Source organism: Salmo trutta, chromosome 33 (assembly GCF_901001165.1).
Source record: "Salmo trutta chromosome 33, fSalTru1.1, whole genome shotgun sequence".
NCBI lineage: Eukaryota > Metazoa > Chordata > Actinopteri > Salmoniformes > Salmonidae > Salmo > Salmo trutta.
This window is the reverse complement of record NC_042989.1, coordinates 30,858,083-30,874,144: the sequence shown is the minus strand read 5'-3', so window position 1 is coordinate 30,874,144 and position 16,062 is coordinate 30,858,083. Positions and strand designations below refer to the sequence as shown.

Sequence of the window (16,062 nt, the reverse complement as noted above, 5' to 3'; positions counted from 1 at the left end):
CCTTGTCACAACACAACTGATTGGCTCAAACGCATTACGAAAATTACACAAATTAACTTTTAACAAGGCACACCTGTTAATTGAAATGCATTCCAGGTGACTTCCTCATGAAGCAGGTTGAGAGAATGCCAAGAGTGCAAAGCTGTCATCAAGGCAAAGGGTGGCTATTTGCAGAATATCAAATATATTTTGATTTGTTCAACACTTTTTTGGTTACTACATGATTCTATGTGTTATTTCATAGTTTTGATGTCTTCACTATTATTCTGCAATGTAGAAAATAGTAAAAATAAAGGGAAACCCCGGGAATGAGTAGGTGTATCCAAACTTTTGACTGGTTCTGTATATATACACATACATATATACATACATCTCTCTCTATATATCTAGTCTTTACAGGGGACTCTTATTTTGAAGGGAAAAGAATCTGCGCTCGTGCTGCCAGCATCGCTGATATCGTAGACAGAAGGGTTCTAATATCCTGCTGAAGCTAACTAGCTACCATGCTTGCTAATCACAAAAACCCAGGTTGCTTCGAATCTTACCTTTTAGGAGTAATAAACAATACAACCTCCTCTCGTCCAAGCTGGGTTACCCTGTGCTTCCTTTTTTATTTTCCAACGTTCCGTTTCTTGACTGTTTTGACACCACAACCATGTTGTAACTTTCAGGCAGTTTAGCTAGCTAGGAACATTTGACGATTTGAGTGGCTTGTCAAATCTCCGCCTACTATTACAGTGAAGGCGTGGCATGGAGAAAAAAAAGTGTCAACAGCTGCACGGTGCACGCGGCCGCAGTACGCGCTTACCTTACGGGTCAACGTTTCACCGTCGTTGTTCAAGGCTAGAAGTGTGTTGTTCAACACTGGCCAGCCTTACCATGTAAGCTAGTTAATTGATATGCCTACATTACATTACATAACCACAAAAAAAAACAAAAAAATGACCACGAAACGTATATAATCAGCTGGTTTAATCAGTAGGCTACTGCCAAGAAACATACATCAACACAGTCAAGATATATAACTGAAACATTTAGACAAAACAAAAATACATAGGCCTATGTCCCAACAGCCACAGACGGTTACAAAAAAGCATTATTACAAGAAAGTATAAAAGTGGTCAGTGCTTCACAGTGTTGACAAAAGTGACCAACTTGACACCACCCCCACGTTTTTGTGAATAATAAATAAATAAAAAAACAGCCATTTATTAAAATGATACTCTTATTTAAACAAAGATAGCCTAAAGAACAGCCAGGTGAATTCAGGAAAGGCAAATTTGGTATGACTTATGTTAATTTCACACGTGGTATTGGAAGTGAACTAAAGCAAAACAAATTAAAAAAACAAAATGTCAGAATACGAGACTGAATATTCCTCCACCTACTCAAAACCAGGTCAGTGTATAGTAGATTAGAAAGATCCTCCAATAAACTTTTAATCCAAATGAACTGTAACTTTTAAGAATGCTAGCATAAAACTGGAAAGCAAGCAGTGTAAACAGTAAAGGGTAGAAAGGTCACTCACAAATCTCCTTAGCTGAAGTGAAGACAGATGCACAGAAAGGCATTGTAAAAATAATACAATTGGTTATTCACTGTATTTATTTATTCCTTGTCACTATTTCTATTATTATTATATATATATATATATATTTTTTTTTTAAACCTAATCTTTAACTCCGCATTGTTGGAAAAGGACCTGTAAGTAAGCATTTCACTGTTAGTCTACACCGGTTGTCTATGAAGCGTGACAAATAAAATTTGATTTCATCAACGCATCCCAATTTCTGGATTCTTGGAATAAGAGTCATTTGCATTATACAATCTACTGAATAATGATAGCTAATGCCTGGGAGAGGACTTGGTGCAAATATACCAAATATGATCCAGAACTGATATAGCATTCAGAGCCATGTTTACTGACACTGATACGTAAGTATTATTAGCAGTCGTGTGGTCCTGTCCACTGATGGTGGCACACGGTGGGATCAGACAAATGTGTTGCGTCTTACATGCATTTCCAATAATCTGCATTTTACCATAGACATGACTGTTCAAAACAAATGCTTCCAAGTTTAATAAAGGGACAAATATACAGAACCTCCCTCTCACACACACACACACAAATAAAGCAGAGGATTCTTCTTTGTTTTAGGTTGGGAAAGGAGAGGGATCTCTTAGACCCAGATTTCAAGCTTTTTCATTTCCACTGTGCTTCTGATTAGGTGCAGGCCAGTGACTTTGTGCTCCTGAACCTGTCTCATTTTCCAAGCGCTCTTTCCAGAGACCTAGAGGGTCAGAGTCAGACACTTATGGTATATCTCAAATAGTCCAAAGTGGCATAATCTTCTTTCCTCCATCTATACCCATTTAAAATAACTGGATTTGTGAAAGCTTGGCTGGTATCAATGGTAGAGATCTACCATAGTGCTTTCACTGGGCCTATACTTTCAGACTAGTGAGGATGAAGGGAAGGAGACAAGGAATGGAAGCCATGTAGGACTATTGGGATGCACCCTAACACATCCCTATCAAATTATCCCATGAGGATCAAATATTTCTATCCACACTGTGAATCCCCATCCCTTTTTCTGCCTTCTTCCCCTTGCATTTCCCTGGCAACTTCCCTGTGTAGCACTCCACACTCACATTCCTATCAAAAGTGCAAAAGAAGGAGAGCGAGAAGACTCTCTGGTTTTAAATCTCTGCGTTAGTGTTAAAAAAAGTATTTTTTTATTTGACGACATAAAATCTGTTTTGTTCCAAAGGACTTATACAAATCTTTCATTAAGTTCTTTCTAGACACAAAAATAACAATGATATTTTCACATACGTATATGGGCCGTTTATGACTTGGCACTTTGGACATATGGAGCAGTTTGGATTGATCTGCTGGTTTGGGGTAGCCTGGATAAACCACACAATGTTGCACAAACAATTGCGAGCATAGTGTTCAGTCTAGTTTAACCAGGCTAGATTTGGGTGGCCATGCAGTGCAATTTTCAACTAGTTGGTAAAGGTAGCATCCCTTTCCTTTCATCAGGCATTATGCCTTGGCTACAAATACACTCATAGACCACATGAACATCTAAAAATCACATAAATACACAAATTTATGTAAGGAGTATGCACGTTAGAAAAACAAGATGAATTAAGATTACATTGGAAAACCCGAATCTGCTGCATTGTTACTCATGATCACAAAAGAAAGCCCCAACAACTGGTTCATTGGCTGCCATTTTGGTTGTACTACAGTACTAATCCAAGTCTTACCATCTAATAAATGTTGTATGGTGAAAAAGGTGTTAAATGGCTGCCTGCACTGTATGAAATGGAATGTTCCATACCCAGGGGCGGACTGTCAGATAGGCTGGTCCATTTTAAGCCCAGTGGGCCTGTGTAACTTTTTTTTGTAGCACAAAATGACAATTATCTGGCTAACAATGGGGACTTCAAGGAAAGAAATGGGCCGGTGTGGGGGCCTCGAGGAGTGTTAGAAATTCCATGGCCGATTTCTCGTCCCAATACGCCTTTGTCCATACCTCTGCAGAAACTGGGCGCTGTGGAACCTTAACCAGAACGTGTGTAGGCTATGCTCATGGGCTGTCCTCTGCACCACAATCAACACCCCCCTCATAGAAGAGTTGGTTGGACCCACCAGATGTATCTCTTACCCCAGTGGTTCCCACATTACAGTAATGATGGAACCTCTTGGGTTGTGGCTTATGTCTGGGATATGGCTTTGAATATGATTTTGTTTATTAAAAGGGTCACAAAACAATTGAGCATACGAGTTATGCTTCATAATTGGAGCATAAGAATTAAGCATTAAACAAGTAAGCATTTCGTTGGATGGTGTATACCATGTGTATCCTGTACATATGATTAATAAAAACTTGAAACATGTTAATTTTTCCATTATTCCCAAATAATATTACATACAGTAGGTTTCCCAAATGTCAAACACATATTGCCCAACATTTAGTGTTACTGAAAGGAAATTCAGACACATCCAAGTCAGCTTCATTTGGACTACAGTGTAGCTCTGTAGCTTTAGAAACATAATTCACTTTACAGTTAAGCTTCAGTTAGTGTGATATTAATCATCACATCCTATATCTGATTACTCATACAGTATGGTCACAATACAGTTTGTTGCATTTCATTTAGAGGCTATGGTATCAAAAACGAAGAGGGAGATTTTTATTTAAGTAACTTTTCAGAAAGTAAATCTAACATAGTCGTAGATTTCAAACCACTTTAATAGTACTGAACTTGTAACGGATGCTACAGAGGCAGGCAAGACATCTGAACTTAGAGGAAACCTACAGTTTGTAATCAATTACAGTAGGAAATTAAACCCATGTCAAAAAAAGCCCTTAAAAACAATTAATCTAAATCAACAGTCACCGTGAATACACTTATTTTGTAACGCACCTTCATTTCTATAGAAGGAGTATCATTCCAAAAAAGCAGCAGATATGAAAAAAACAAAAGTGACAGTAATCAAACAATGCTTAGAAGATCCTAAGGCGGCCTGCTTGGAGTTGGCATCAGACAAAAGTTAGATTTCTTTCATATATTTCTCTCACTTTTCTACCACGCCTCTTTTTCTAGTAGAGGTTACTTCCTTTTCGGACACTGACAAAAACCCTCTAGATACATGTCTGACTAGCCTGTATAGCGCCCTCTACATGGCGGAGGTCCAACGACAACTGCTTCATTTCCCAACGCCACAAGATCTCCCCTCAACACAACCATTCTCACCCTGCAGAATATGCACCTAGCCTGGACGCTAACCTGCTAGCAGTACATAGAGGGTTTAAGGCAACTTCAGAGCCTTCGGCATTCTGTCGATTAGCATTGCACTGTTAGCATCATCGCTAATGTCATTATTTTCGCTCATTAGATCCTAGCCATTTGGTGGCCCTCAGATACCACTCTCTCTATCCATTCCTCACATTTCTTCTCATTTCTCCAAAGCATGATTTGCGGTCTTTCCTCGCTAATGGAAGGTTTGACGGGTTGTTGTTGGTTGTTGTTGTTATTTGTGTTTGTTATTGTCGGTTATGCCAGTGTTCTTGTCAATTTTCTGGGTTCTTTGTGGTCTCAAAGAATTGCCGCACTTTGTCTCAGTGTTGGAGCAGAGTTCTGTTCTCCCTGTGCCGGTTGTTTGAGCGCTGAGGTGTGGGGGGGAGGGGCTTCCTCCCGGGTCTCATGTGGCTTTGTGTTTCTGGTTGCAGTTGTTGTCTGTGATGGAGTGGCTGTTGTGGTCTTCGGTCAACCCCCCTTGTAGGCTGTTCTGCTGCTGTTGCTCCTCCTTGATGCGGATGTGCCGGGGCTTCACTGGAAGGGCTATCACAAGGACCAGGCAGGCTATGTGTATGCAGTAGTACCATGACCTGGAAAGAGAGGATCAATCAATCAGTGAATCAATGAAGATGTCATCCTCTCCGTATAGCACTGTTCACAAATGCATGTGTCACATAACCGCCATCCAGGCCTAAGCCCCTGAAAGAACATGCCAAGGAGACTTTTCTATGTAGCGTAAAGATTCCAGAAGAGTTCACAAAATGTCACTGTGAATATAAATTACTTGTATTCATTATGGGTGAACGAGTCCTGACAAGTTATTCTAGCTAATCCTAATGAGAAAGAAAATCCTGCCCGCTATGTACCGACAGTGTATTGTGACTGTGGGATTATTAAAGTCCACACCGGTCAGCAGCACAGCACAGTGGACCATTAAACCCTAAAACAGAAGACCATGTCCTCAAGGCACTTCATGGCTTCAGACTAGGTCTCCCTCCCTCCCTCCATCCATCCATTCCAGCAGCCAGCCAGCCACTAAAACTCTCCTGTTTAATGACTGGGGTTTATATGCCTCTCAGCCTGGCAGATTTAACAACCTTCCGCAAAATGACACCGTAGATTTGCTTCTATTTCACTGGAGTGCCCTGATCACATATAGCCCCTGTTTATTTCTCCCCGTCAATCGTCCCGGTCTTCTAGTCGTTAAGCCGTCTCGTTAACAGTTTGACGCTGAGGGAGGCCACAAAGAAAGTGGAACGGAGGTTATTTTCTGAGCCGTGTCCCTGTCTGTGCCTTACTCATTTGCATATCATTGGCCTGCATTGTTAAACTGGCATTTGGAGAAGAAAAAAAAAAATCACTAAGAATCACAGGGGTTTTGAACTTAGTGGTGCTTCCCACGTTTCCAGGGACCAAGCCATGAACATTTGTAGTCTACACAAGCATCGATAAAGTTACACTGTTTTGAATATACATTGTTACATATAACATAACTTCTTACATATGTATTACATTTCAAAAGAGCTGGTAGAACATGTGGAATATCAGTAACGCCACTCACCTGTAGAACTTGAGTGACGGCCCAACGGCCAATAGAACGAATGGCACCACCGTGTAGCAGATGGCGATCTGAGTCCCCGCCCACGTGATGACATCGTAGATGCTCCTGTGTGTCGTTGAACCCAGGAAGTAGGGTCTGATGTTGTGTCTTAGCTGGAAGTGAGCCACAGGAAGAAATTGTGAATAAATCAAAGTCAATGCAACATAATGTTTTAAGATACAGAAAGTAACAATAAGTATTGCATAAATCAGAGAAGACGCAATGGAGGTTAGAGAAGATGGACCCATTAGTGAAGGCAGTTACATCTCCAGGAACAAGTCAACACAAATCAGCTTTCAGACTGAAATGGCCTCTTGTATCCATTATAAACTAACTCCTAACAAGAAGTTGACTGACCCAGTTCTTTATACTACATGAACAGAAGCAATCAACTTGGACGGCCATCATTACTGCATAACTCACACATGATCAGTGTTTAGAATGCATTTTTAGTATCAATATGAATCTAGAGCTTTGTCTTTCTGAAATTCCTTTTCAGGATATCGTGGCTGTGTTGCGATTCGCTACCATTCTCACCAAGTTTTGCACTCACTTCACTACCGCCTTGTGGTTTGTAAAAACAAATGCACTGGTTTAACACACACACGAAAACTCCCATAGCCTGTGCTGACACCAATCCAATGCTTTCGTTAAGCAAGTGCAAAGTGTATACTTCCGGATAGGGAATCGTAACATCTAGTTGTTTATCATGACAGCTTATGACTGTGTTATTCCTAGATGTGATGGAGAATGCAGTGTGGAGGAGATATGGAGGTTATCTAGGGACACCATCTGTCTACCACGGGCCTCTCTGTCCTCTATGACTCTCCTACGGTCACAATGATGATCCCTGTCCATCGCCCCGTCTCTATCATACTGCTACACACACCCACCCCGTCCCCATCATACTGCTACACACACACACACACACACACCCCCCCCCCCGTGCCCATCATACTGCTACACACACACACCCACCCCATCATACTGCTACACACACACACCCCGTCCCCATCATACTGCTACACACACACACACCCACCCACCCCGTCCCCATCATGCTGCTACACACACACACACCCACCCACCCACCCACCCACCTGTCCCCATCATACTGCTACACACACACACACACCACACACACACACACACCCCATCATACTGCTACACACACACACACACACACACACACACCCACCCCGTCCCTATCATACTGCTACACCCACCCACCCACCCCGTCCCCATCATACTGCTACACCCACCCACCCACCCCGTCCCCATCATACTGCTACACCCACCCACCCACCCCGTCCCCATCATACTGCTACACCCACCCACCCACCCCGTCCCCATCATACTGCTACACACACCCACCCACCCCGTCCCCATCATACTGCTACACACACCCACCCCGTCCCCATCATACTGCTACACACACCCACCCCGTCCCCATCATACTGCTACACCCACCCACCCCGTCCCCATCATACTGCTACACCCACCCCGTCCCCATCATACTGCTACACACACCCCGTCCCCATCATACTTCTACAGACACCCCGTCCCTATCATACTGCTACACACACCCCGTCCATTACCCTGTCTCTATTATACTGCTACACACCCTTGCTCACTATTGCTCATGTGTAACCAGACTGAGCCCCCTCCCAAACACACAAACCCAGCCACCCACGCGCACTCATCCACCCTTGCCAAGGGGTATGTGCTTTAAATCCTAGCGGCCAGTGCCCAAGCCTCTTAAAAAAAATCATATCAGGGTCACAGCTATGTTTCCCTGTGGTCTTCACATGAATATCCTCCCAGTCCACCACTTCACTTCTACTATAATCAGAGGTCGAGTCCAGGTCCAGTGGTGACTGACACATGCATTGACAAATGAGATGGGGCAACACCAGCTAAAGACATCAATGATGTGTTTTTGTAACCTTGCCTGAAACTTGAGGACTTGTGTTAGCTGCCAGAGTTAACACTTAGGCTTTAGCTCAGAGGGCTTATGCAGTTTTTGAGTTGGTTTGATTCCTGGTCGGTAACACCAGCTGTGTCGACTGTGTACTCACTGCCCGTGCTGCCATGGTCATACTGATGCCGGTGAGGAAGGTGAGGTAGTACCCAGGGTACACGCCGTGCCACATGGCCGACAGTAGGAAGGTGGCCGCCGTGGGGTTGATGGGACAGCGCTCATAGCACACCCTGTAGAGAACAGACATGGTACAGGTAAAGTATTAGCATACCAGCTAATGCTAATCACAATACTAGCATCTCAGCCTGAGTGCACATGACACAGATTCAGCATTAGTACACTAGCTTATGCTAACTATAGCATTAGCATCCCAATTTGTGTAGAGATGTGATCTGTGCAGAGATGATGGCAGCGCTAGCAGACCAGTGCAGATGTTTTGTATACTATATCTACAGTTTATCTACAATATACTATCATTTAGATTGTACTATCTACATGACTACTGTAGTAAGATAGTACAGAGTAATCTGGTTTATGACGCATTTTACCTTTTGAGCCATAGTGCTGTCTGGATATTCCAGTTGTCAAGGAACATCTTGAAACTGGTGGCAAACTGAAAAGAGAGATGGTGCTGTTCTAGTAGTGAATGTAGCCAAACAAGGAAATACAAGCCTACACTACTACTACAGTACTAGTGAAAATGTGAAGAATAAAAAAAAAAAAAAGGTAGGGCCTGACCTCAATGTCCAGTATTCTCAAGTTGGATATCAGGTCCCATCTTGGGGAGCCATCTTTGTTGTAGCCGTTGAAGCCGAAGCCTGCAGCGTTGTTGATGGCATCAGCTGTTCAATTGGAAAACACAACAAAGGTTACCAGTGTCATGGACGTTGGCCTGTGGGTAAGGTTTATGACCCCCCCCATAAATACCTTTCTCCCTTCCCCTCTCTCTGACCCTACTGAAGGACTTTTGAATAGCCTTTGTTAAATATAGAGAGTCTGGGAACATCAAACAAGTGGGGGGGAAAGGAACCATATTTCGGTAATCCAACCAGTTGAAAATATGCGTTGGAACTTAATGAGTATGGATGTCAGTTCAGTTGTCATCTGAGACATTATGACCGATGACAGGACGACATAAACTGTACCTGGGAAAGTATACACCCTCTAGTTATCAGAGTCACATGGAATTGTTGTGCAATTTAAATGTTTGATATTGAAACTGTTTGTTAGGAGATTAAATGTAATTTTAGTTCCAAATGAGAGAATTGGGTTTTCATAAGGAAAGAGCCCTGACCAATCAGTGGCCCGCCCCTGTGAAGAGACGGGGGTTATAAACGATGAAACACACCCTTCTCCCCTCGCCACTATATAAGTCAGTGACACAATGTAATCAGTCTGTTCCGGGTATGTGAGGTCTGCAGCCTCTGCGTTAAAAGGACACACATGTCAAGTACAGAACTAAGCCAACCTCAGCGTGAGCTTTGGTTGCGAATGGTATGAACTTTGAACCCTTATTCACTACCGAAGTGATACTTCCTAGCCGTTGAGTTAGCAGCGGCCGCTGTAGACGTGGGCTAGGAAAGGACGGACAACGTATCCAGTCTAACACACAACGAAGATACTACAACGTATCCATTTTACCACCAGTGACATTCTTCCGAGGACAGGCAGATCTCTTGGCCAACACGGCCAGCATCTACGACCAACCTACCGAAGCGCAGCTCAGAGTAAATATTTATTGCATTTTCCTTTTCCAAATGGCCGGTAATTTAGAATGCATAAGATACTGTATTTACGATAGCAAAGCTGTTTCTGTGTAGCTCAGTCTTCCCGCTCCTTCATTCAAGCCCCACACCCTTTCTTTGTGTAACAAGCCGCCATGCCGGTTTAGCCCACTAGGGCACATTCCCCTATCATTTCCTTGTAACCATATCTGTTTATGCATTTCTGTGAATTATTTAGTTTAGTAAATAAACGATTTTAAGACGATGTATGGATGACTCATAGTGAAGACTGGGTTCGTGCAGATAACCAACAATTTACAACGTTTGGAATGAGACTGACTTGAGGTAAACTAACACATCATTAATCAGAGGACTCATAGATCAGATATTATAATATCTGAAAGTTATATTAGGAAAATTATAACTTTGTAATCTGAATATTTTCCTTGGTGCCCCGACCTCCTAGTTAATTACAGTTACACAATTAATCAGTTTAATCGCGTAATAATAATTACAGAGAGTTATTTGATAAACATGTCTTCAGTTTAATGATGCCAAAGACACGACACCAGGCAGAATGTCAGTGGCCAAGACAGAATAACAACATCCCTTACCGTCAAGACCATTCTGTTAGATGATAGTAGGCGTACTACTGAATGCACAGAGGCTCTGTGATAGTGAGTTCTCCACCTTGAGACTAGAGGGCAGTGTAACACCGCAAGTAGCCCAACTTCTATGTGAGTTTAGAAGGGCCACTATCAGAACCAATATCACCCTGATTTGTTATAACGTGTGGCTAACACCCACAATATTCTGCCCCAGTAGCCTTCAAATCCCAAAGACTTCACATATGCATTCTTTTTTTACTTCAGATTTAGTCACAGGAATAATACTAAAGTGCACTCACACAGGGTCCAAATGAAGTAGTACTTGGGCCGGGTGGCCAACATGGAGAGGTACAGGTAGAGGACCTGGAGGATGAAGGGGGTAGAGGCGATGAACTTGTCGTCGATGGAGCGCTCCACGGGACAGAGCTTAGACACAGACAGGAAGATGGCCAGGGAGATGGCACAGGTACAAAGTTTGGAGATAATGTCATTCTGTGGGGGGAAAAAACAGATATGAGATAAGACATAAAGGAGGTCATACATGTTTATAAGTCTTACGAAGCATTATAACCAGATAATGCATTACACCTGCAGGCTAGGGTTACCAAAAGGTAATTGCCTAAGTCCGTTTATAGTTTAGCAAATTTTTTCAATATGTGAAGATGTGAACTCGAAGTCGATAGAACAAAAAAAGTTAAAGCGGTCTAAGGCACTGCATCTCAGTGCTAGAGGCGTCACTACAGACCCTGGTTTGATTCCAGGCTTTATCACAACCGGCCGTGATTGAGAGTCCTATAGGGCAGCGCACAAGTTGCCCAGCGTCGTCCGGGTTAGGCCGTCATTGTAAATAAGAATTTGTTCTTAACTGACTTGCCTAGTTAAATAAAGGTATACTAGCATCTGAAATATTAGCTTTGTGTTATGCAAGAAACTTCAGAAATAGAACCTAGAAACGCCTATGCCATTATGTACAACAGCAGGAGCTATTTGACAGCAGTAAATATTGAACGTGCTGTGTTGCAGCTTTTGTGTTTTGAAGAGACAAAGAAAAAGCATGGGTGCAGCTCTGTTCAAGAGTAGCCTACAAGTCCCTTAAAACACTCTTTAGGCTGACAGAACACTCCATATTTGACACTGCTTATATTGTGTCCCTTCCCTGAATACCTTCGCCATAACAGTAGCTCACTGGAAAAGCTCAACACTCAATCTCCGGAATGGGATATCAATTATACAGTACCCAAACATATACAGAGCCTTCGGAAAGTATTCAGACCGCTTCACTTTTTCCATATTTTGTTACGTTACAGCCTTATACTAAAATGGATTAAAAAAAAAATAAAATCCTCAGCAATCTACACACAGACACACACAATACCCCTTAAAGGAAAACAATTTTTTAGAAATTTTTGCAAATGTAGATTTTTTTTTACAGAAATACCTTATTTACATAAGTATTCAGACCCTTTGCTATGAGACTCCAAATTGAGCTCAGGTGCATCCTGTTTCCATTGATCATGCTTGAGATGTTTCTACAACTTGGGAGTCCACCGGTGGTAAATTCAATAGATTGGACATGATTTGGAAAGGCACACACACACCTGTCTATATAAGGTCCCACAGTTGACAGTGCATGTCAGAACAAAAACCAAGCCATGAGGTCAAAGGAATTGTCCAGAGAGTTCAGAGACAGGATTGTGTGAAGGCACAGATCTGGGGAAGGGTACCAAAACATGTCTGCAGCATTGAAGGACCCCAAGAACACAGTGGCCTCATTCTTAAATGGAAGAAGTTTGGTACCACCAAGACTTCTTCCTAGAGCTGGCTGCCCGGCCAAACTGAGCAATCGGGGGAGAAGGGCCTTGATCAGGGAGGTGAGCAAGAACCCAATGGTCACTCTGACAGAGCTCCATAGTTTCTCTGTGGAGATGGTTTTCCTTCTGGAAGGTTCTCCCAGCTCTGCAGCACTCCACCAAATCAGGCCTTTATGGTAGAGTGGCAAGACAGAAGCCACCCCCCAGTAAAAGGCACTTGACAGCTTGCTTGGAGTTTGCCAAAAGGCACCCAAATGACTCTAAGACCATGATAAACAACATACTCTGGTGAAAACCAAGATTGGACTCTTTGGCCTGAATGCCAAGTGTCAGGGATCGAGGGAAAGTTGAACGGCGCAACGTACAGAGAGATCCTTGATGAAAACCTGCTCCAGAGCGCTCAAGACATCTGACTGGGGCGAAGGTTCATCTTCCAACAGGACAACGACCCTAAGCACACAGCCAAGACAATACACGAGTGGCTTTGGGACAAGTCTCAGAATATCGTTAAGTAGCCCAGCCAGAGCACGGACATGAACCCGATCGAACTTCTCTGGAGAGACCTGAAAATAGCTGTGCAGCAACGTTTTTGTTTTGTCATTATGGGGCATTGTGTGTAGATTGATGTGAAAACAACAATTTAATCAATTTTATAATATGGCTGTAACAAAATGTTGAAAAAGTCAAAGGGTCTGAATACTTTCCGAATGCACTGTATACAGTACACACACACGGCCAATCCCCCGCCACGCCAATCCCCCGCCACGCCAATCCCCCGCCACGCCAATCCCCCGCCACGCCCAACCCCTAAGTACCATTTTCATCAACAAAAAAAAACCTGAAATACAAAAAAATAAAATAAAAATTGCTGATACCATTCAAACCAGTGAACTTTAAAGCCAATTATCTCTGAATCATCTCTTTGAAGATAGAATCCTTTAGTCCCAAGCTCGCCACTCACTCTGTTGGTAATGCTTATAAATTCTATCATAACACTAAAAGTAGCAAATACCCCAGATCATGGTCCTTCTTTGTTCTAGTTTCGTGAGGAATCAGCCAATAATTCTATTCTACCAAGTCACTCCTGACCAGTCTAACAATGAGAGACAGGCAGTGTGGTACCTTGGGCGAGGGCTCTGTGTGCTTGTACTTCCCGTTCTCTTTTCCATTGGTCTCTAGGTGGCGAGGCTGGTAGGCCGTGCCCTCGATGAAGGCCATGTAGTCATTGTAGGAGCAAGTGGGCCCAGCCAGGATGCCCATGAAGTTACAGTTGTAGCTCAGGTACTCTAGCAGACTGGGCATCCTCCTGGGGGAAGAGGACAAGACCAGAAAGAGATGTGAGACAGAGATGCTGCTGTTAGCAACTAGAGGGTCAAGCCGAGGATCGTCTCTATTGAGTCATGCTAAAAAAAACATGGACGCACTGCATCCCGTTCTCTGAGCACAAAGGAGATTTAACTAAAAACGCTAACATACGTTACAAATAACTTGACCCTTGTCTCATTCCTATCCATGTGCCTGTTAGCACAGTAAGCAGGGCTACGTTACCCCTACACTGCCTTGACCCTAGATTAGGAATACGTATCCCATGCGTCAGCACTTTTGTTGTAGCATTCTAGCATGGCCACACTAATTTTACTAGTAATTTACAATAATGTGTTCTTAACTGGCTTCCCTAGTTAAATAAAAGGTTAAATATAAATACTGAATCGCCACCCAAGTAGAGCAGTAGAGCAACAAGAGTAGAGACTTGAGTTCCAAAACGCATACCAACTGTACTATTTGTGACGTAAATTGAGTATGTAGTATGCTTATTGGTCATAGTATGGATATAGTTAGTATGCCAAACATTTCTGGATGTCATACTACTAGTAATTTGTTATGATAACAAGCTAGCAAGAAGTTGCATAGCAACAGCATCAACTTCCGGTAGACAGGTGAAGTGCTAGCACACTCAACTGATAGGATACCAGTCGTTTACAGTATACTAAAATTAACTAATAGTATGAAGTATATACTCATTTTGTAGTATACAGGATGGGTATTCGAACTCAACTCTTCCCTCGGAGGACAAATTGTTGTAAATTCAGGCAGACACAAAAAAAAAGTTTACGAAAATGTCTGGGGTGGTGGCTTGTGAGGACATGATGAAGATCAGAGCATTCATAAACTTTTGTAAAATTGCTATGCAGACGACACACAATTAATCTTCTCCTTTCCCCCCTTCTGATAACCAGGCGGCGAATCGCATCTCTGCATGTCTGGCAGACATATCAGTGTGGATGACGGATCACCACCTCAAGCTGAACCTCGGCAAGACGGAGCTGCTCTTCCTCCCGGGGAAGGACTGCCCGTTCCATGATCTCGCCATCACGGTTGACAACTCCCTTGTGTCCTCCTCCCAGAGTGCTAAGAACCTTTGCGTGATCCTGGACAACACCCTTTCGTTCTCCACTAACATCAAGGCGGTGACCCGATCCTGTAGGTTCATGCTCTACAACATTCGCAGAGTACGACCCTGCCTCACACAGGAAGCGACGCAGGTCCTAATCCAGGCACTTGTCATCTCCCGTCTGGATTACTGCAACTCGCTGTTGGCTGGGCTCCCTGCCTGTGCCATTAAACCCCTACAACTCATCCAGAACGCCGCAGCCCGTCTGGTGTTCAACCTTCCCAAGTTCTCTCACGTCACCCCGCTCCTCCGCTCTCTCCACTGGCTTCCAGTTGAAGCTCGAATCCGCTACAAGACCATGGTGCTTGCCTACGGAGCTGTGAGGGGAACGGCACCTCCATACCTTCAGGCTCTGATCAGGCCCTACACCCAAACAAGGGCACTGCGTTCATCCACCTCTGGCCTGCTGGCCCCCCTACATCTGAGGAAGCACGGTTCCCGCTCAGCCCAGTCCAAACTGTTCGCTGCTCTGGCACCCCAATGGTGGAACAAGCTCCCTCACGACGCCAGGACAGCGGAGTCAATCACCACCTTCCGGAGACACCTGAAACCCCACCTCTTTAAGGAATACCTGGGATAGGATAAAGTAATCCTTTTAACCCCCCCTTAAAAGATTTAGATGCACTATTGTAAAGTGGTTGTTCCACTGGATATCATAAGGTGAATGCACCAATTTGTAAGTCGCTCTGGATAAGAGCGTCTGCTAAATGACTTAAATGTAAATGTAATGTAAATGTAAAATGGATGGTTGCGGTGCTTATGGTTCTAGGAGCCGATTTGTAAAGAGGCTTTGTTACACTGGCAGCATTTACATCTGTGTAGCACTTTGGCGGGAGTGAGTTCAGCCTTTCCCTGCCAAGTGCAATCTGTTGAGTATGGTGGTGGAGGTACTGCAAGGTCAGGGGAACACACTGATTGCTAATTTCTCGCTTCCCTGGAGTTTCTCTCAAAGTGAGCAGCAAAGTCACAATGAGCAGCTAATGTCACATTTCTGTCCTTTGGCCAAGGGGTTGGCTAGGTTAAATTGTAGTTGAGCTGTTTTAGGTATATCAGCAGATTACAATATTATAA

At 43.4% G+C, this 16,062-nt stretch overlaps 2 protein-coding genes across 5 annotated transcripts in view; both read right to left on the bottom strand.

Moving 5' to 3' along the window:
* LOC115172831 (kinase D-interacting substrate of 220 kDa B) overlaps positions 1-771 on the bottom strand; it is a 97,330-nt gene extending 96,559 nt beyond the window's left edge. For 3 of the 4 annotated variants that reach the window (XM_029730620.1, XM_029730623.1, XM_029730625.1), the window contains exon 1: positions 546-771. The gene's annotated coding sequence lies outside the window, so the exon portion shown is untranslated. The remainder of the gene's footprint in view (positions 1-545) is intronic. The other variant, XM_029730624.1, reaches the window with a different exon arrangement.
* A 186-nt stretch (positions 772-957) lies between these two features.
* The window catches only part of LOC115172829 (membrane-bound O-acyltransferase domain-containing protein 2), a 97,148-nt gene continuing 82,043 nt past the window's right edge, over positions 958-16,062 (bottom strand). The window contains exons 7-13 of the mRNA XM_029730618.1: positions 13,662-13,845; positions 11,028-11,220; positions 9,135-9,238; positions 8,945-9,009; positions 8,494-8,626; positions 6,377-6,528; positions 958-5,405 (exon numbers count right to left, since the gene is read on the bottom strand). Of these exons, the coding sequence (XP_029586478.1) occupies positions 5,219-5,405; positions 6,377-6,528; positions 8,494-8,626; positions 8,945-9,009; positions 9,135-9,238; positions 11,028-11,220; positions 13,662-13,845 (1,018 nt within the window). The 3' untranslated portion in view covers positions 958-5,218. The remainder of the gene's footprint in view (positions 5,406-6,376; positions 6,529-8,493; positions 8,627-8,944; positions 9,010-9,134; positions 9,239-11,027; positions 11,221-13,661; positions 13,846-16,062) is intronic.